The sequence below is a fragment of the Populus nigra genome, chromosome 8 (genome assembly GCF_951802175.1).
Source record: "Populus nigra chromosome 8, ddPopNigr1.1, whole genome shotgun sequence".
NCBI lineage: Eukaryota > Viridiplantae > Streptophyta > Magnoliopsida > Malpighiales > Salicaceae > Populus > Populus nigra.
This window is the reverse complement of record NC_084859.1, coordinates 5,275,683-5,297,951: the sequence shown is the minus strand read 5'-3', so window position 1 is coordinate 5,297,951 and position 22,269 is coordinate 5,275,683. Positions and strand designations below refer to the sequence as shown.

General features: G+C 33.5%; 1 protein-coding gene across 2 annotated transcripts; it reads right to left on the bottom strand.

The window, feature by feature from the left end:
* Window positions 1–683: 683 nt before the first annotated feature.
* Window positions 684–22,054, bottom strand: LOC133700720 (leucine-rich repeat receptor protein kinase HPCA1-like). Of its 2 annotated transcripts, none has more exons than XM_062124358.1 (19): window positions 21,619–22,054; window positions 20,924–21,044; window positions 20,768–20,839; window positions 20,378–20,452; window positions 20,207–20,278; window positions 19,876–20,037; window positions 19,702–19,776; window positions 19,342–19,413; window positions 19,179–19,250; window positions 18,991–19,059; window positions 18,800–18,874; window positions 4,408–4,479; window positions 4,105–4,242; window positions 3,495–3,973; window positions 3,229–3,387; window positions 3,015–3,151; window positions 2,226–2,445; window positions 1,644–1,867; window positions 684–1,465 (listed from the first exon to the last, which is right to left on the bottom strand). In XM_062124358.1, the coding sequence occupies exons 1-19, from the start codon at window positions 21,698–21,700 to the stop codon at window positions 986–988; spliced, it is 2,856 nt and encodes a 951-aa protein (XP_061980342.1). In that variant the 5' UTR covers window positions 21,701–22,054; the 3' UTR covers window positions 684–985. The 2 variants fall into 2 exon arrangements, with proteins under 2 accessions (XP_061980342.1, XP_061980343.1); XM_062124359.1 differs by having other exon boundaries at window positions 1,644–1,864; window positions 21,619–22,049.
* Between the last annotated feature and the right edge of the window lie 215 nt (window positions 22,055–22,269).

The window sequence follows — 22,269 nt, the reverse complement described above, 5'->3', positions numbered from 1 at the left end:
ATAGCTATAAATGCTACATAATTAATTGACCCAGAAACAAAATTCAGGGTGCCCACGGATTGCCTATTTTTTCCGGTGAGAGGATGTCAAACAGGGTTAACTCCACGGATTGCCCACAGCAAGTTATGAATTCTTGCCAAACTTGGTAGGTCGACACCAAGCTAGCAATAAGCTGAAGTGTTCGCAAAAATTATCATATCCATGTATATGTGCTCTACGTTACTGGGAACCTCAAAACTGATCAAGCTACCAGGTTGCATAGCTATTAATAGATCTATTGGGGAAGTGTCACTAATTACGGAGCCATTGGAGTGTTGGTAGACCACAAGAACCTGTGAACCATCCATTCTTGCACACCCCACTGCGATTTAGAGCCCTTGCAATCCAAATAGATGTTGATGCTCCAATTTTGTGAGAAATGCAATATCAGCTGTCATGTGTGATATTGGGTGGTAATTCCATTGATTATGCCCAAGTAATAAAAATAATTTAAGAGCAAAATACTTAAAATTACAAATTCAATTTATTTTAACATTATTATTAAATTCAATTATATGATTTAGTATTTTATTTTAAATATAAGAATTATAATATATCATCAATTAAATTCAAATTAAACATCCTATTATAAACATTTGGTTCGTCCCAGACAGTCTGAAATTGAAATTAAATGAAGAACAATGTTTTCGTAATATATTTTTCTTTAAAACAATCGTTTGCGTCTGAGCTGTTCGGATACGAGCATGCAAGCGACCCGCTCAAAGTGAGAATTTTACAGCAACAATATTCTCTGATCAGAAATCATATGCAACTCTTATAGTGCTTACTAAATGTTCAAAAGCAAAGAATTCAACGCATTTACAGTTCTGATTCAACATAAGCTACGAAGTACAAACAACACAAAAAATAAATAAATAAAAATGCAACTCATACTCGAGCAAGTAACATTCAACCATATACCGAGCCCATATATAATAAACTGAGCTCACAGTGGCTCTACCTTCGGATCTGGAAAGCCCTCACTGTATTCAAAGGAATCCTTGCTATGCATGTATGGATGTTTAGCACTTCCCTTGCTTACATCGTCATAACTCGCCGATGTCGATGCTGAATCCGCGTTGGGGTTCAGACCAGCAAGCTGTAAGATATTCTCTATCTCTTTCACCACCTCACCCATTGTTGGCCTGTCCCTTCCATTCTCTTGTACACATTTTAGGGCAACATCCACAAACTTATCTAAACCTTTTAATGTTGTGTCCAAACCAATGCTTGGGTCAAGAAGTTCGTGGAGGTTATATAAATCTTTTGTTCTATCCAATGCCATCTTGACCTCTCTCACAACGTACTTTCCTCGTTCTATTGGCCTTCTTCCGGTTAATAGTTCCAGCATTACAACTCCAAAGCTATAAACATCACTCTTCTCTGTTAGCTGCTGGGTCATGTAGTATTCTGGATCCAAATAACCCTAAAAAAATGCAATGATTATTACAATCAGTTCTATCATCCATTCTGGTCATATCAGATGCTGCATTTCATTTTGTTAAATGAATCATAGTTTACGACCAACAAAAAAAAAAGTAAGAAATAATGGTATTGTGCAGATGGAGTGAGGTTATGGAGGAATTGACCATCGTCCCTTTCACCTGAGTGGTAACACGACCCTTTTCACTGTCTCCCATAAGCTTGGAGAGGCCAAAATCGGCAACTTTTGCATTTAAGCTTTCATCTAATAATATGTTGGTTGATTTTATGTCCCTGTGGATAATGGGAGGGTTGGCAAGTTCATGCAGATAGGCCAAGCCTCTTGCTGCACCAAGGGCCACTTTGAGTCTCCTCACCCAATCAAGCCTGATTCCTGTCTTCCCTGCTTGGATTGGAAAGAACGAAGGAAAATGAGCGGTTAATGCAGTTTTGTCTACATTTATATTATATCTCATTATGCAGAGGGATTAAATTAGCAATAAATATCATTTTTATCGTTTGATGCTTGAGAGCGATAATCCTGAAACACAGGACATCTTGGCTGGTATTGGAAGACGGCAGCTATTATGGTTATGCGAAGCGCTTAAATTTGGATCTTGCGATAGGAGGTATAGCACTTTAATGTTATATGACATGCACGAAAATTTCTCATGAAAAAAAAGTGTAAGATAGCAAACTCCAAGTGACTGGTCCTGAAGAATCAAATTGAAGAATTGAGAGGTCGTAGGACCTGATGAAAGTACCTGATAGGCTTTCCATGAGACTTCCATTTGACACAAACTTGTATATGAGCATTTGTTCACCTCTTTCAAGGCAAAAGCCTACAAGGCTTACAACGTTTCTGTGGTGGACTCTGGATAAAAGTTCAATCTCAGTCTTGAATTCCAGCCCAGGCTGCATCCATTCTCGCAGAGCTCGTTTGATGGTAATTAGTTCTCCAGTAGGAAGAACTCCTCTATAAACCTGCAAATGTTATCACGTTTAACTTTGATGTTTTGGACAAATGAAAAAAAAATTCAATGGGAATGATTGTTTTTGCGTCAATGAAATAGAAAACGAATCTACATCCTTTCAAAATGATAATGTCAACAACACAAATTTTAAAAGCAGCAGAAAATACTTGAAGTGCAGAATGAAAAGTTACCTGGCTGGGAAGGTGAGAGCATAATTGTGTTATTTTGACAAAGATTTTGAAAACATCTGTAATGCTAGCATGCAAGATTGAAAGCAATTTATGTGTGGGGGCACAGATCTCTTTCTCCCCGATGATTGAGGATAAAATTGGCATAGTGTATTTTAGAAAACCTGGTCAACTGTGGTGAAGTTGTAATGTAAGAATTATGATTGACAAAAATCCAAGTGTTGTGAACCAGTTCCGACTAGTTTGAGATTCAGGGTTTTCTTTGAATGTTTATGTGAATAAATGTCATCAGTACATCATGAACATGGATAGATCAAATGCAAATAAATATCCATTTGCAGGTAAGATGTGAATAGGCTTTCAGAGAGGGAGAGAGATAATCAAACTTAACCTTTCCATACTCCCCAGAACCAATGTCATTGGTTTCTGAGAAGTTGTTGGTGTATTTTTTGATCTCTTCAAAAGAGAAGCATCTGGCTCCTTGTAACTGAGGAACACCTCCAACACCATTGTTTGATTCCCAGTGTGCTGAAAATACAACAAAATAAATCCAAGAAATTCCTTGAGTGCAATTGCCAAGTAAAAAACACAAATCCTTTTCATACCAAAAGGATTGTTTTGTTGAATTGCTTTTTCTGCTTTCATTTTTTGACCAAAAGCATAAAGCCCAGCACCAAGCAATAGCAACAGAAGGACAGAGCCACCAGCCGCAGCTCCGATGATAGCACCTGTGCTAGATGACTTTTTTGATCCTCTGACTTCTCCTGGATGAGAAGAAAGAGGGAGGGAGGGGAGAGTGGTGTTACAATAAGAATTGGAGAAACAGTAGGGTAAGTTTTTTCTTTCAGTTTTGTATCAGTTATGAGACTACCTGTGAAATGCAGATACGTATCACCAATAAAAAAGAAAGGTCCGAACTGCGCTGGAGGCTTGAAAGTCTGGTTGCTTAGCATAAAACCAATACTTAAAATTGCTGTTCTATTGAAACGATCTTGGCCAAATGGAAACACTTGCAGATTCAAATCAAGGTACTGAGATAGATCTTTTCTTGGTTGACTTAGATGAACTGAATCCACAGGAAATTGATGGGACTTGAATGAATTCATCAAAGATTTTTCGAGAACACTGAAGTAAGTGATGTTTCCAAGGTCTGAGAATGAAGGAGCTCTGAACACTAGAAGTCCTGTGTATGGAAATGCACATTTACAGTTGGGACTGGAATGCTGTTTAGCAAAGCAGGATGCAGGCACACAGTTATTTGGAGGCGTCGCGTAGGAAGAATTGGGTTGGGAGACGGTGCAGTAACTTTTTTTCACAGCTGTTCCCTGACATATTGGGTTGTCTGCAAGTCTGCAAGATTTCACAGACACACAAGATAAAGCTACTAACAAGAAACATATATCTCTGCAATTTGACTTTCTCAGAGTAGTAAAATGTTGTTTAGCAGAATAATAAAACATAAAATCAGGAATCTGGCTTACCTTACACTCACTCCTTCTCCTCCCAGTCTGTTAGTGTAGGCAGAAATTTGATTTTTTCGCAAATCAATCAATGCTAGTTGGTTTCCGTGGCCTGTTCCAATATCCAATGAGCCATTGAGCTTGTTATTTCTTGCATCCCTGTCACCAGAAGTGAAGGCAGGTATCGACCAGCCATGCCATAACATGTAAATATCAATCTAAACCTATTTTCTGTGAATCCAAGGAAGGAAGCAGCTAATTTTCTGTACAGGTTTCCAAACATCAATGGAATGAAACGTTGAACAACTTAATGCTGGCTCTTACACAGTCTGTAAATGAGAAAGGCTGAAGAAGTCAGCAGGAATCTGTCCTTGAAGTTGTGTTGTTTCCATCACCCTGCAATAAGAAGTTGACACAAATTGAGGTGTTGTCAAAGATTGATAATAAAGAGTATTAAGCTGTGAGAAGTTTAATATTTAAGTAGATATCGCTTCCCAAGATTGGAAATAAGAACTCCTACTTAATAGGGAAACTTTGCTTGACTTTCCGGGAGAGAAAAAAAATGATTTCATCAAGTGATTGATGTGCTGAAAGCCGATAGCATGTTACGTTCAGCCATTAAGCAATCAAGAAGCAACATTGGAAACAGAATTAAGCCTCGTGAGGAACATCAGCAGGGGAAGCAGCTAATCAATTAGAAGAGAATTAAGCCACGTGCACGTTCGTTGGTTAGCTGTTTAGTTGAATAACTGCTTTAGTTAGTTGACTGTTAGAAGTTACAAGTGTAACAAACGTGATATGAAAGAAATAAATGATTCATTGTTTTTACTGTTATTACTGTTATTCTCTCCTCTCACTTTTCTTCTCTTCTTCTTCTTAAATCTCTATTGTTAAAACATGATCTTAATAATGTGATATCAGAGCATTGATTCATAGCTATAATGATGGAAAATAACAAGATCAAGAACTTAAAGAAACACGGCAAAAAATGGATATGAGCATGAGAAGTTATATTGCAGAGGATCAAGTACAAAATGACAGCCAATTCAACTCAAAACTAGATTATTGCGATGTAGAGGTCACACAAATTAATTACTCTAACTTTAAACAAATAAGATAATATAGAGCAAGCAAGGAGTTGATCCCACGAGAAAAATCTAGTTCAGGTCTTTATGCTAAATGATTCAAAGTTTTGGGGTTTTGAGGTTATCTACACTATACTATGGTAAACAAAATAAAGTAATCAAACTACATTAAATAAACTAAAACTTATTAAGAGAAAAACATTGGTCTCAAGTAAACGTTCACCTACGACAATCAAAACTTATCAATGAAACGATACGTCAATTTATATTTTGAAAATTAATCTTTTATTAACATTAGTTAGTTAACCCATTCGCAGTTAATTATTAAACAACCACAGTGTCCACACTAGTAATTTAATTCAATGGTAGTCTTAAGAACTAGATAGGTTGATAAATTTAAATAACATGATTGTTTGCAATCTATGTTAGATTTAATTGAATATTTTTCCAAAGATTAATAACATAGATTCGTTATAATTATTAAACTTAGTCGCTTCATAAGTTTAAATATCACAACTCCGGTTTTCATAGCAAACTTAGTAATATATTGGTTAGAATAATAACTTAGAGTCTGCTCTAATAATCAATCTAAACAAACATAGAAAATAATAGTAGAAAAACATTCATACTCATTATATAAACTAAAAAGAAAAGATAAAATAGATCTCATAGTTTTTTAAATACAAAGATTTTTGTATCCTTTCAACCAAGAAAAATAATCTAGCCTTGCATTTCTATTAAAAACTAAGAAAGAGAGAGGATGAAAATATAATTTCAGGTATAGGAGAAAAGGGTGAGAGTTTCTTTCTTCTTTCTAGTCGCCTCCTTTTTCTTTCTCTCTTTCTTTTTATTTGATAGGAAACCCTAATCCCCATATCACTGCAATCCATTTGTATCCTCCAAAATAATAATAGTCCTTTCCAGAGTAGACGATCTATATTTTTAAGTAGTGCAGTAACTACTTTCCTAAAAAAGGGAAAATTAGTATTGTATAAAGTCTTCAAGCTTTGACTTTGGACTTAGAGAAGTTAAATTGTCCAAATAAAGACCTTTTCCATATGAAGAAATAACTTTCATGTCAGTTTGGATGCTTGGAAAATAAGTTGAATTTGTTTCTTCATAAAACTTGTCTGCTGACAGAATTTATAGGTTGTCTTAGAAAAATCATATCTCTCTCATATGAGCTCTTTTTCTACTGAAATCTGGTAGGTTGGTAGGTACTTGAGTCAACAATCCAATAAAATTGAGTTTGCATCAAATGAACTTCTCTAACTTAAGATATTGAAGTCAAAATGGTCGAAGGTCAAAACTGGCAGAATGCAAGACTTGTCTTTGAAGGCTGCGATTTCCATACTTTTTTTTTCTTTCCATATTATGTAGAAAGGTATGGATGTTATCATTCTAATTTCACTGGAATCATTTCATTTTGACTTCTATAGCTCAACAACTGCATAAAACATCAATTAGAGGTCAAATTTGTCAATATTCGACACGGGTTGGAACATGGTCTGAATCTTATCTCTAAGTTACTCCTTTTCGAATATTATATCCAAAAGTACCTTTAAAACATAAAACAAAGATTATCAAGGCATTTTATATATAAAACATGGGCAAAATACTAGGTAAATGTGGTAAAACTATTGAATAATATGATTGCATCATAGACTCTATCATAACTTCACTAAAAGCATCATTAGGAGTTATGGAGATCGATAGAGAAGGAAGAGTTAAGACGGATACTAATGGAATTCTTCCTCAGCATTGACACAATCAAAGTAGAGAAGGCCTAGAAAGTTAGGAAATCCAAAGGGGAGGATACAATGTCACATTGCCTAAAGTACATTGCCAAGCTTTAACGAATAGAATCCAAGGGGTTAGATCAAGAAATGTAGGAAACTCTTGAAGTTGAATTTCATTCCAGTTTAACAATGGGTGGAGATAACCTTCTTAAGCTTGGAAGGCAGGGCAGAGGTGTCGTATGAAGGCCTTTTGTTTCGAATGGAGGATCTAACTAGTTATGAGGAATTCAGTAAAGGACATTGTATGAGGTTTGGTAGCAGAGAGGAAGTAGTGGAGGAATTCAACAAACTAGTGTAAGATAGAAGTGTGGAGGAATATTTGGAGAAATTTGAAGAAATTAAGTCTCTCATGAATGCTTTGAATCCAACATTACCTGAAACCTATTACATTTCAAGTTTATTTGGTGGATTGAAGAATGGCATAAGACCTATGCTCAAGATTTTAAAACCTGTTACATTGATGTAAGCTTTTGAAGAGGTGAAATGTCAAGAAGATATGCAATAGCAAAAACAACCAAGTTGGTGCTACCAAGAACAAAACTTTCTCTTGGAACAGAAAGAGCACCAAGTAAATGCCAACAAAACCTTTTATTCCTTCTAAGGTATATTATAAAGTAGTATCAAAACACATTGAGACTTTAAATGAACAAAGAAGGTGTTTAGGACAATATTTTAAATGTGGATACAAGTTTGTATACCAGGGCATCATTATAATATGAAGGAAATTCATATGATGGATGGGTTAGTAGATGACAAAGATGAGTTATTGGAAACCATAAAAGGAGAGAGTAAAGAGATTGTGGGGTGAGATGAGAAAGTAGATGAATATGGGTTATCTTTGAATGCATTAGTTGATAATTATGCCATAACACCATCGAAATAAAAGTATGTTGTCAAGAAAATAATTTGGTTATTCTTATAGACATCGGAAGCATCCATAGCTTTATAAATGTTTTTGTGGTTAAGGAGATTAATTGTAGTAAAGATTATTGTGTTGACAGTGACAATAACAAATGATAGTTTTTTGAGATGTGATTCCATTGTTCAAAACTAACTTGGTTTATACAGGGACATGAATTTCAAGCTGATTTAAGGATATTAAAATTAGAAAGGTGTGATGTTGTTCTTGTTGTGAATTAGTTAAGAGTGTACTCTCTCATCTTGCTTGATATTATCAAGGTGAAATTATCATTCAGAAAAGAAGGAATAATTATAGAATTAAAAGGAATATTGAAACTACTGAGTTACAAATAATTAGAGTTATCAAGGTGCATAAAAGTTTAAAGGAGGTGTTTTGTGGGTTTATAGGCCAATTATTTTAAATTGAAGCAATTGATGAACCGATAGTAGAAAAACAAGATGGAGTAAAGGCTATTTTGAAAGAATATGATGATATTTTTTTTTAGAACCTAAACAGTAACCATCAGTTATGTAAAAGTTGATTATATTCTAACCCGACCAATAATAATAATAATAGATAAATAAATAGTAAGCAAGCATTTGGAGGGGCAAAATTAAATAAAAGAAAATTATAAAGCATTAATTTATTGAGAAAGAAAGGATGAGGACAAATTTGAAAAATGCTAAACACAAGGGGTCAATATGTAAATTTAAAAGATGGAACTATATAAATGCCCATTTTTTTCTTTGCTTGGCCAATGGCTAGAAGCCATAAGAGAGGGAAAGGATTTGTGTGATTTTTAGTTGTTTCCTTGCAAATTATATATATATAATTTGAAGAAAGAAATTAAGAGAAGTGTAATTAGAGTGATTAGCACTTAAAAAAAAAATTAAGAGGGGTGATTTAATGCTTGGAACTTGTTTTGAAGAAAGAAATTTAAAGCTAGGGTTTAAAAAGGGAGAAGAAGGAAACTTGAATTTTTCTTGCCTCCATTCCTTAAATCTTTATCCAAGTAAGTTGAAGAACATGTTTAGAATGATTAATTGTTATAATTTTATGTTTTGATGAAGAAATTAAATTGCTATGATTATGTGAATTTGGAGATTTATGGTGTTAACTATTGACATGATGCAATTTATAATTGAACCTATATTAGGAATCATAAATTATTAATGGGTAAGTGTTTAATTTAGAAATGGAAGAAACAAACCCCTCCCCCCTTTTTGTTATTGGTCTTGGCAAAAGGAGAAGTTTTGGGAGATTGATGAATTTAATACAATTGTTTAGGAATTGTGAGAATTTATGGGCTTATAAATGTTAAAAATTGAATGGTGAAGGATGTTACAAAAATAAAATATTCACCCTTTTTCCTTGAAGGAATTTCGGCCATGACATATGAAAAGGAAAAAAAGAATTTTGACTTGGATTTTGTTAATGTAAAAGAGTGATTTTAGATGAATCGGATGGATTGTTGGAGAATTAGAAAATTAATTTCGATGAAGGGTTAAAAAGAAGAATTTTATTCTTCTTAACTTAAAATGAAATGAGATTTTTATTGTTCGGTTATCAATAATAATTGACATGTTGATTTTTGTGCTGGTGCAGAAGAGGTTGCAAGATCTAATCAGCAACAGGGGACCACTTCACGCCCACAAACACCAGGTAGGTGTTAAATATCCTATAATAAATTAATTGTTCAATTTAGTATTTTAGAAGAAATTTCCTTTGATTGTAATTTTAATGTAGAAATTGTGAAATAAAAAAAATAGAAATAATGCCCTGTTAAATAAATGGGCGCATCGAAAGATTATTTCCTAATTAATGGAAATAATGCCCTGTTAAATGGACGTGTCGAAAGATTATTTTCTGGTTAATGAAAATAATGCCCTATTAAAATAGACAGATTGGTTGAACTATTTTCCTTTTCTTTCTTACCTGAACTTCAGATATAATGTATTATTTAATGGATAACTTGAGAAAGTCATATCCTAGTTAATGAAGAAGACATATAGTAAAGGATTGGCAAAAAAATAAAATTTAGATTAAATTATTATATTGACGATAAGTACTTCATTTAATGAGCTAGTGTGTATATTATTGTGTATGCTTCAAATAACCCTTATTTAAATTGTGTATTATTAATAAGTATAAATTTTCTAGTCTTTACCAAATGTTCACATGTTATATAAATATATTGTTAGGTACATTGCACCCTCGAGCTGAAAAGTAGAAGCATAGATAAGTTAATTTTTGTATTGGAAATATTAATATTATGTTTTATATTGCCTGTATGTTATGAAATTTTAAAATGTTTAAATTATTTTTTTATCAGGTATGTAATTAAGAACAATGCCTTTATTTAATAGTAATATAATTCTATTATATTTATATTTGAATGTGTTTGTGTCCTAAGAAATTAATGTTATTGTAAATAAATTAGTTTAAAATATTGTATATGAAATCATAGAATGTTAACTATAAAAATAAAACTATAAGGGATATGGAAATTGTTGTGTTTAGTGGAGTTGTGATGTATATTTATACTGGGATGAGTTTGTGGTTATTATTTATAGGTTTTGATTTTGAGTCGATAACTTGGTATTGAAAATACAAAAGAAACTCTGCTGAAATTTTTAGAAAATATTTACTTGAAAAGAGACCAATTAACTCTTTTAAATAACTTTTTTTAGGCCTTGACGAGTTAGGGCTTTAAATCACATAAATCCATTAATTCCCGGATCTAAAGCCATAAACATTAGACCTTGTAGGAGCTCTTATGTACATAAGGGAGAAATAAAACGATTAGTTAATGAGATGTTACAAAATATAATCATACAGCATAATTGCAACCATTATGCTTTTTAAGTTTTATTAGTCAAGAAAAAAGACAACATCTGAAAATTTTATATAAATTACAGGCAACTTAACAATATAACCATAAAAAACAAGTTTCATATTCCTCTAATCCATGATCTGTTAGATAAGCTATAGGGTTCATAGTTTTTCTCAAGACTTGACTTTAGATCAAGATACCATCAAATGAGAATGAACAATGAAGATATAGAGAAGACTGTCTTCAAGACACACCATGGTCATTATGAGTTTAAAGTAATGTCAGTCAGCTTAACAAATGCCCTTACTACATTCTAGATATTAATGAATACAATTCAGGAACCCTTCCTAAGGAGATTTGTGTCATAAATTTTTTTTATGATATATTAGTTTATAGTTCTTCATTAGACCTACATTTGCAAAACTTAAAGGCAGTGTTGGAGGTTTTAAGGAGAAACCAGTTATTTGCAAAAGAACCTAATGTTCATTTTGTGAACAAAAGGTTAAGTATTCTAGGCACAACATTTCTTTAGATTGAGTTTCAACATATCCTAAGAAGATTGAGGCAGTTAAGAGTTGGTCAACACCAAGTTTAGTCAAGGAATTAAGGGGTTTTCTAAGGTTTGCTAGATATTACAAGAAGTTTATAACGAGTTTTGGAGTAATCAGCAAACCTTTAACTGAGCTATTAAAGAAAAACAAGTTCAATGGAATGAGAATGCACATAAATCTTTTGAATAATTAAAGATTGCCCTCTATAAAGCTCGAGTTCTAGCTCTTCCTAACTTCAATGTAAGTTTTGAGTTTGAAACTAATGCTTGTGTTTATGGGTTGTGAGTTGTTTTGTGTTAGAAAGGAAGGCTTTTAGCTTATTTCAGCAAAGCCTTAAGTCCCAAGCTTTTAGAATTGTCCATTTATGAAAAGGAATAAATGGAAATCCTTATGATAATGGATAGATGGAGGTATTACATTGAACATGATCAATTTATTATTAAAAGTGATCATGAAAGTCTAAAATTCCTACTTGAACAAAAAATACATACTCCAATCTAGAAGAAAGGTTTAAACTAAACTTCTCGGATTAAGATATACATTCCAATACAAAAAAAGAAAAGAAAATACAGTAGCAGATGCATTATCTAGAAAGGGTAAAGATAAAGTTAATCAAACTTAGAAAAACTTGATTGGTTGTTTAACAACTATTATTCCAATCAATCCAACATGGTTTGACCAGGTTAGTGAGACTTGTTAAAGGAATAATCAATTCAAAAAAATTGTTGCTAAGAAAATGCTTGGCCTGAATATTCATGGATATATGGAATTCTTAGATACAAGAATAGAATTGTCATTGGCATTACTAGGGAGTTAAGAGAAAAGTTAGTTGTTTTTGCACATGACTTACAAATAGGAAGGCATGCTGGAGTGTAAAATTTCTATAAGGCTCAAGATAGTATTCTACTAGCCAATCTAGTCCTCCCTGAAAACTTAGGTAAGAAAATTTATAAAGGAATATGACATATATAAATAGGAAAGGATGGAAAGCATTCTTTATCCTGGATTACTTAAACCATTTCCAATCTCAAAAGGAATTTGGAAGCACATCACCATGGGCTTTATTAAAGGGTTGTCAAAGCTAGGGGGAGGAATATTATCCTAGTCATAGTGGATAGATTCACTAAGTATGGCTATTTTTTGGAAATAACACATCCCTTCATAGCTTAACAAATTGCTTAGATATTCTTGGATCACATTTACAAGTTTCATGTACTTCCTACAATATTTGTAACTGTCAGAGACAAAAAAAAAATTACCTATTTATTTTGGAGGGAGTTATTCAAATTACTAGATGTCAAGCTTATGTTAAGTTCATCCTATCATCCTTAAATGGATGGACAAACTGAGAGGGTCAACCAATGCTTGGAGACTTATCTAAGATGCATGACAATGCATAATCCTCATAGGTGGTATGATTGATTGTCTCAAACCTAGTGGTGATATAACTTTAGCTACCATTCAACTATTAAAATGACACCATTTGAAGCATTCTTTAGCTATCCTCCTTCAATAATGGAAAAAGTAGTTCAATAAAGGACAAGTCTAGATCGGTGGTTACAATTACAATTAGAAAGGGCTAGAAAGAGAATGAAGCAATTAGTAGACAAAAACAATTCAGAGAGGGAGTTTCAAATGGAAAACATGGTGTGTGTCAAAATTCAGCTTTATAGATAACTCACCCTTGCACTCAGAAAGCATTTCAAGTTGAATCCAAGGTTTTATAAACTATACAAGGTTATACAGAGAATAAAGGTAGTGGCTTATAACCTTCAGTTGCCCACATGAGCTTCCATTCATCCTATCTTTCATGTATCACCGCTCAAACAACATGTAAGAAATAATATAGTAACAACTTCAAATCTACCAATAGTAGATGAGGGAGGAAAAGACAAGGTCATGCTTGTGGCAATTCTAGACAGGAAGTTAATGAAAAAAAGGTAACCAAGCTATGGTAATAGAGTTAATGTAATGGTCAAACCTATTCAATAAAGATGCTACAAGAGAAGAACTAGCAAAGTTATTAAACATTTCCAGAATTTAACTTAGATTCTTCAGGATAAGAATCATTTGAAGAGGAAGGTATTGTTACGTTCAACCATTATGCAATCAATAAAGTTGAGAAAAAGCAACATTAGAAATAAAGTTATTTAAAAAAGTAGATTTGACATTTATTTGAGACTTTCCATTTATGTTTGGCAGTTATAGCAATGATTAATCAAATGGTCTTCAATCTAGCAATTAGAGCAAACATTTCATCATAGTCAATCACATGCTTTAAACTATAGCCTTTTGCCACTAACCTTGCCTTGTAACTCTCAACTTCTACTTTAATATTATTTTTTTCTTTGTAGATCCACTTAACACCTATTAGCTTCTTTCCTTTTGGTTTAGGAGCCGATTTCCATATGTCATTCTTCTCAATTTATGCAATCTCCTCATCCATAGCAATTCTTCACTTTTCATCATTTATTGCTTCTTCAAACACTATAGGATCACATGTAGCAAGGTGACAATATTGTGTTACATCATCATTAATAGGATTAGTTACCTCATATAAGTCATTAAGGCTCCTCATCTTTCTTGGTACGTACCAAGTGGGTTGTCACTATTGGAACTTCCACTGGAAGAAGAAGGTAAAGGTGAAGTTGAGTTCATTAGTGATTGTGGAGGTGTAATTATAGGTTTGTGATCTTTATATCTCTCCTCCTCTTCATCAAGAACTAGTGGAAAATTATGTTTCTCACCATCATCTATCTTCCAATCTTATGCTCATTCTCCATCAAATTTGACATCTCTATTAATCACCATCTTTTCTTCATTAGGATTGTAAAGCTTGTATCCTTTGAACCTTTGATCATAGCACATAAAGATTATATTTTTGCTCTTGTGATCTAGTTTGGTGCTTACTTGATCATCTACATGCACATAGTCAATGGTTCCAAACACTTTCAAGTGAGTAGCACTTGGCTTTCTTCCATTCCATGCTTCTTGTGGAGTCATGTCATTCAAACCTTTCGTAGGACACCTATTTGACAAGTATTCAACACAACTGCTTAAGCCCAAAACTCCTTAGTTATCTTCTTAGTTTTGAGCATGATTCTCGTCATATTGAGGATGCTTTTATTCTCTCTCTACCATGTTATTTTGTTGTGGGGATCTAGGCATTATGAGGAGTCTTTTATACTTTGAGCTTCACAAAACTCATTAGAACAAAATTCACCCCTTATCTATCATAAGTGGTTTTATAAAGTAACCAATTTTTTTTTCAATTAATGCCTTAAACTTCTTAAAACAATTAAATATATTAGACTTTTATCTTAAGAAGTATACATATGTTCTTCTACTATAATCATAAAAAAAAAGTAGAAAATACAGATTTTTACCAAATGAGCATGGTTGAATCGAACCACATGTTTGCATGTATCTCTTATAGAGGTTGACTTGCTCTAGATGTGGACTCCTTTGAAAAGCTTTTATGAAATTGTTTGCCCATTAAACATCCTTCACACAACATATATAGATGTCTTGTGGATGGTAGTCCCTTCAACATCTTCTTTTTTCTTATCATCTTCAAGCTATCAAAGTTTACATACCCAAGTCTTATATGCTAAAGTTATGTCTCATCCTTCACATATACCTTTAAGCATTTAGGCATATTCATCTATATGTTTAGTAAAGACATTCCTAGTGGTAGGGGGTTGGGGTGGGGGGCGGTGTCTTTCTTTTACAACCTAAACTCCACTTTCTAAAACTAGAGAGAATAGCGGCAGATTCACAGTTGGTTGGCGTCGGGGCAAGCTCCACAATTAGAGTGGGGCACCCTTACCTGAAAACGCGCTCTAATGGCTTCTCCATCAAATATGCCCTAATCTCAACCTTGATCCTTTCTTAGGGCTTGGGGTCCTTTCCTCACATCGGTCGTGGCTCTCTTAACTTAAAAGTTTTGAGCCGGATTATTCTTTTTATTCTTCCTTCAGAGTCAGGTCCAGAAAGGATTCAAAATCCACTTCTTTCTTAAAATAAATGCCATTAACCTTCCAGTATCTTCTATCTGTGAGCAAACATATATGAAGCAGGGGAGGGCTATCAAGTATCACGTACACTTGGTGAATCTTAACTTCCAGATGTTCTCACTGCTCATCCAAGCATTATGTTCTTTGCAATGATTACCTTTGCTATCATAGCTCCATGAGTATCAAGTAATATTAAGGTATGATCATTCATCTTAATCTCATAACTTTTCTCCAACAATTATCCCAAACTCAATATAATGTTTTTTTATAGTAGGAATATAATAAACATCACCAATAAATTAATGACTTTCATCCAATTTTATAAGAATCATACCTTTTACTTTGATGGAAATCTTTGAATAATCCACGAAGGTGAAATTACCTTTAATTTATTCATCAAGGTCCATAAACTTGCCTCTATCTCCATATATATGATAGTTGGTATCATTGTCTAGATAACACATGCTTTCTTTGACATGCATTCCACTACCAGAATTTTTATATTTACCGGTGGAATCACAAAAGGAAATGCTCTGTCGATGAATTGTTTGTCAGTAATTTTTTTTTTCTGTTGGTAAGTCCATCAATAATAAAAAAAATATTATTACCGATGGATTTACTAACTGAAAAGGCGCTAAAAAAATTATCTGCTTCTTTCTGTCAGTATTTTCCTTGGAAAACTTGTCATATAACCGACAAAATACCATATGTAATTTTGACGGTGATTATTTAAAAATATTTTTTTAAAAAAATATATTTTACAAAACGAGAAAATAATTAAATTAATTTATATCAACACTCTATAATACTCAAAACTGAGTTACTTGTAAAAAAGAAGAAGAAAATCAACTCAAACAAATTTGTAACAAATAAATAACATAACAAAATAAATTAACTAAAAAAAATTCATATGAAAAAAATGAAGTTGCGATTGCTAAAAATTTAAAAACCCTATAAATAAATAAATAAATAAATTGATAAAATCCTACAAAAACATTCATAAAATTATTAAGAATATAAAAATTTAAAAACAAAATAAAAAAAAACAAATATAATGAAAAAAACACACAAAAAAAAGAAGAAAAAACAAAAATCTTACCTTAATGTAGTTATGAGTGAAGCTAAGAGAAAAAAAATTCATAAAGTATATTAATTAAAAAAAGAGAGAGAAAAGAAGAAAGGAGAAGATAACATACATGAGCATGGAGGAAAAGAGAAGGAGTTGAGGAGAGAAGAGAAGAGAAAGAAAGGGATGTCGATGTTTTTTTCATAGGGAGAAGAAGAAGAAGAAAGGAGGCCTGTTTGTTGTGAAATGAGGGATTCTATGCTTTTTATTTGAGGGTTTTACTGGCAAATAATTAAATATTAATATTTTTAACTATCCGTTGGTGATTCCGTCTGTAATGTTTAATTTAAATTTTTAATTTAATCAAAAAATTTAAAAAACCCCGTCAAATAACACCGATGACTTTTCAATCTGTCAATGATTTTGTTTGTAAAGAACAGTAATTAACAGTGTAATTGCGAAGTGAGCAGTTCTAAAGCTCTTTGGAAAATACCGACGGAATTTTCCATCGGTGATTCCCTTTGTAATTGACATGATGAATATTGTCAGTGAGATGTTAACAGTTTACCAATAATTTTACCGTTGGTATAAATGATACATTATCATATTTTTTGGCTTTGTTTTAATTATTTGTGTTCCCACTGTAATTCCCTCGAATATTTCTGTCAGTAAAATTCATTGTAATTTACCGACGAAAATATTTTGTCGGTATTTCCATTTATATTTATCAATTTTCTGGTAGTGTTCGTTCATCATGGACTAGTAATAGAGTGACTTCTTTCTCATCTTATACAACAAGATTGTCATTCTCTTCAATCCTTTTGGTTGGATTCCAACAATCCCTGACATGATGACCAATATTTTCATAATTGTAACATTTAACTCTTGTTTTGTCAAACCTAGGTCTCAGATTGTCATTGTCAGATGAATCGGTCGACCAATTGAGAGTAGAATCTTTTCCACCACACGTGTTTCCTCCATCTTCTCCCCATATATCTTTATTTAATTGTATATAGTCAAACTCTAGCAAAGTAATCTGAAATACTCTTCGATTCAAGCATAGTTAGCTTTTCAAAATCACCTCATAACTTTTATATGTGTACATTTCTGACATTGTCAGCTTTTTAGTTTAATTATTGCAAAACTTCTCATGCTTGCTTGGTGGTGGTTATATTAGCCACTATCTCAAAAGTGGCATCATTCAAACATTAGTGGATGATTGTGAATTCTTGTTAATCCTTTCTTCATGCCTTTTGCACGATCTCCCTTTGAGCTGAAGTCAATATTATTCTTTTTATAAGCTTCTCAATGCATTTTTCAACCGTTTCTCACACATCTTAGAAACCTAGTCAAGCTTTCACATGAATACTCCAAATTTCATAATTGTCATTTATCAAACAAGGAAATTGAAGTGTGAAGTTTGAATTGGCCAAGTTAAACAATAAAAAAGCTCTGATATCACTTGTTGGAAGAAACTCTAGGTGTCATGGAAGATAATTTTAAAAACCAAAACTAAAGAACAAGAAAAATTTGAGAGAAAGGATGTTTTTGCATTAAGTGTTTTCTCAAATATACACTCTATAAGCTCTTCTACATTGCTCTCTCATGTTCTTATTACAAGCTTATTTATAGACACAAAATCCTAGACAATCAAGGAATTAAACTAACAAAAGAAAAACCTAATCTGAATAGGAAAAGTATTATACTCACTCAATTGGTCGAACAATTCATTTAATCCAACTGGTCGATTAGTACTTAACTGATAGATCGATTCCTCTGTTTTAAAAATAAAATCAAAATCTAGTTTACTTTTAACAAAACAATCAGTAGAAGAAGCAATTAATCAGTTATAAGATAATTAAGCCACATGCACATTGGTTGGTTAGCTGTTAGTTGAATAACATTTTTTTTTTATCAACGTTAGTATCCAGGCTAACTTGCATGCACCTCGACTAATTTCACAGATCCTGAAGTTAACGACCATGTAAACCTCCAGTAATTCTGAAGTTTGTGAAACTCGAATTAATAACTTCTAGAGAACAAATATAAAGTCTAACCAGTTGAGTTACACCCCCTTAGGGTTAATAGCATCTTTAGTTAGTTCACAGTTAGAAGTTAAAAGTTAAGTGTATATAAATACTGGTGCAACAAACGTGATATGCAAGAAATAAATGATTCCTTGTGTTGACAGTTAATACTGTTATCCTCTCTTCTCTCAATTTTCTTCTCTTCTTATTCTCAATCTTCTTCTTAAATCTCTATTGTTAAGACGTGATCTTAACATAGCATTTCAGCTAGCACATGGCTATAATACGTCAAGTGAGTTAATATATGAACTCATTCAAAGCAAGTTGATGGAAAGGGTTTGTGCTTTTAATTAATGAGTTCAGGGATGTGTACGTGATAGTTTAGGGAGAGCGGATTTAGACTGGGAAGGAAAGCAGAGAACCATGATATAACCATACAATGTTGTCAAAGACTGCAAGGTTGAAAGCCATGGAGGAAATTCTGTACCCTCGAAACTATTGTTGCTCATGTCCCTGCGAACAACAATTTGATCAGAATAAACATATAGCAAGAAAGAAGGGGAAAAAAAGTAGAGCTAGATTTCATCTCAGAAACTGATCATATACTTGTAAATCATGTAAAGTCTTACAAATAAGTGAGAACATTCATGCCAGTAAGGTTGGGAAGTGGCCCAGTTAAATCATTGTTGGATAAAAACCTGAAAAATGGTAACCAAGCAACACTCTTTAACATAAGAAAAATTCCCACAAGAGATATTGAATATTAATGATTGAATACAACCGGTTATGATGGAATGTCTCTCCCCTCCATACTTACATCGTACTGACAATGGTAAGACCATTGATGTTTGACGGGACAGATCCTCTGAATGAGTTATTATCAAGGCGCCTGTAACCAATACAGCATACTCCATTACAAAATTGAGCATCGTGAATCACTGTACAAAATGACATGAGTCTCCGATACTACTGATACTTACACAACCTCCAAAGTCTTCACAAGGCCAAGGGTGGAAGGAATGCTGCCTGTCAGCTTGTTGCTTTCAAAAAGTCTGCCGAAGGGAAGGAAAAGAAAGAAACAATCAAAGAAATCTTAAGTAGGCAGATATCGGTGATTATGAATTCTGCTATTCCAGAAGAGTCAAACGAATTGTAAAACAATTTTAACAATCCGAGAAGAGAAAAGAAATGTACAAGTGAACAGTTTTGTGGATTATTGTGATTTAAGCGTGTATTCAACCGAAAAGGATTACACAGCATATAGCCACATGATCTCTTATCCAGTTTGTGAAATAGTTATTTACCACCATCCAATATTTTAACAATTGAATGAAACTTACACATGTATGAGTTTCATCTCTGAGCTAAAAAGCTTAGGAGGGATTGTGCCTGAGAGCTGATTCAATCCAAGATGACTGTAAATAGGTTTTAGAGTATCAACAAACATGGTAAACGGAATCATTTGTAGTAAGAAAGCAGCAATGAGAATTATAGCACGAAGAGATCTGACATACAAGTGTTTTGTATGAACTAGCAGGTCAAGACCAGGTGTAGTCGCTGTGGAGACAGGGATGGTCCCAGTAAGCCTGTTATCAGCAAGATCTAGCCAATAAAGGCTAGTTAGATTCCCAATTGAAGAGGGAATAGATCCAGTGAAGCCATTCGAATTCAGAGATCTGCAGGTAATACCAATGAAGGGTTTTAGAAATGCTGCCACAGGCATAAACGATGGCAAATGATGAAAGCATATTACTACAAGCATATATTACAAGAATCATGAGCAAAAACTGTTCCACTGACATTGCGGTAAAGCAAGGAAAGTATTACACGTTGAAAAGTTCTTACAGAGAGGCAAGTAGTGGCAAAGATCCTATTGAATCAGGGATCGGACCCCAGAAACTACAACCAACCAGTATTCTACAATGAAAGGAAACAAGAAAAGTTAACATCAGGACCGATATCAGGCAAGAAATTTAGCATCAAATTACAGTATGGTGCAATAGAATATCCCCTTACAAGTTTGTTAGCTTCTTCAACTCCCCAATTGCCGAAGGAAGAGGGCCGCTCAGGCCCTTGTTGTAGGATAAATCCCTATATAAAGATGCAATATTAGAAATGTATAATTGCAATCCCTTGCATGGAAATATATCCCTTTATTCAATCATTTAATCACTCTATATGAAAGCAATCCCTTGCCAACAGTTATTCTAAGCAATGCCCATCTCGAATATAAAAGCAAGCTCTGAGAGTGAGGGAGGCATCAGTATTTAATGCCTATATATAATCATCCTTTAGAAGACTAAAAGCTGAACAATAATTCAAGCACATTACTTGCAACTCGGATGATTGGATCCTATTCATCACATTAAAAAGGAAAGGGTACAACAGTGTAGAATGAAGACATACAGAATCTGCAATTCTGACAAGGATTGGATATCTCCAGATAGTGAACCTTTCAATCCCATGCTTGCCAATGTTCTACAGTTGAGATTATCGGGTTAATATTAAAAACTGAAGAAGGAAAAATCTGCAAGCCTCAATCAAACATAGCCAGTGGCTTACATGGAAGTCACACGTGAGTTGGCGCACAAAATGCCTTCCCACCGACTTCCGCAGGGATCAGCGCCCACCCAAGTAGGTGGTACATTTTTCCAGATATCCTTGAGAGCTTTCAATGCAGTAACTGCATCAGGAGTCAACGATATTATAAAACAAAATCAATCAATTAATGTGAAAATTGTCAAATAATATGATATAGATTGAGGAGATAAATAAAAAATATTACAACTACTTGATTTCCCAGATTAAACAAGACTAATGGACAATTCTGGGGCCTAGACTTCAATAATCGTACAAGAATAGGAAAGCGTCCAATGAAGGCTGGATACTCTTCCGAGTTGACAAAGTATATCATACGCCAAAGATTTAGAAGCAAGATCTAGTACATCTTAAACCAGATACAACTGAACTGACATTAATAACAAATCCTGGCTCTGGAAATTTGCACAAGCAGGCATGCATGGACACCAAAATTCAGCTTAATAAGACTGCAATTAATTGCACAACAAACAAACAAACATCTGTGAATTAACAAAGGTGGAATCTGGAGTCCTGAGTCTATTTTTAAGCATAGTATCTGTTAGACATGAGCAATTGATACTAATTTGGATCAAAAGAGTGCTTAAACAAGATGCATGTTTTCTAAGTAATTCACCAAAACAAGAAAACGGGAAGATAATAATTTGTAGAGAACTTACAGTCAGCCTCATCAGTCATTGCTGGTATGGTACATACTTGACTTAAAGCAACAACCAGAAATACAAGAATTCTTGGACCCATTTCTCAAGAAATCTTCAAAGAAGCTCTTTGTTTTCAGTTAATTTGTAATGTTGAAAAACCGAAAACCCATTTAGTATTCTCACACTTAAAAAGACTTGAACTGCTGAAAACTTGGCCTTGTAAATCTTTCTTTCACCAAACTATACCAAAATCTGTTCTCTCAATGCCAGAAGAACTTGTCGTCCTAAGTTGACTTGCACAAGTTTATCCATTTCGTATGATGATCATAAGTTAAAGCAAGCAATACGTTAAGACGCCTCACCAAACAACTTTATTGAATTACACTGCAAAGGAATAACTTGGAGCTGGAGGTTGGCTGGCGTACCACTAACACGTCAATATCAAAAAATTTCAAAATTTTGCAGTAATAAATTAAACATAATAAAGATAAATGATTAAAACAGGCTTGTGTGAGTCATGGAACGAACCACGTCAAGCTATGTAGGGGTGGGTTGTGGTATTAAATTCTTCCTGCACAAAATAGGCGAGACGCATTTAATAAATATCTGTATACATTAATTATGAGATAGGTCCTCACTGCCATGCAGTGGCGGAGTCACGGGGGCTGC

What these genes read in the sequence shown, in the direction of transcription:
- LOC133700720 (XM_062124358.1), bottom strand. Translation starts at nt 21,700, where the DNA reads ATGGGTCCAAGAATTCTTGTATTTCTGGTTGTTGCTTTAAGTCAAGTA. An exon ending in GTGAAGACTTTGGAGGTTGT is followed by an intron (nt 19,251 to 19,341) that starts GTAAGTATCAGT and finishes TATTGGTTACAG; the next exon opens with GCGCCTTGATAATAACTCAT. An exon ending in AGGGTCGTGTTACCACTCAG is followed by an intron (nt 1,466 to 1,643) that starts GTGAAAGGGACG and finishes GCATTTTTTTAG; the next exon opens with GGTTATTTGGATCCAGAATA.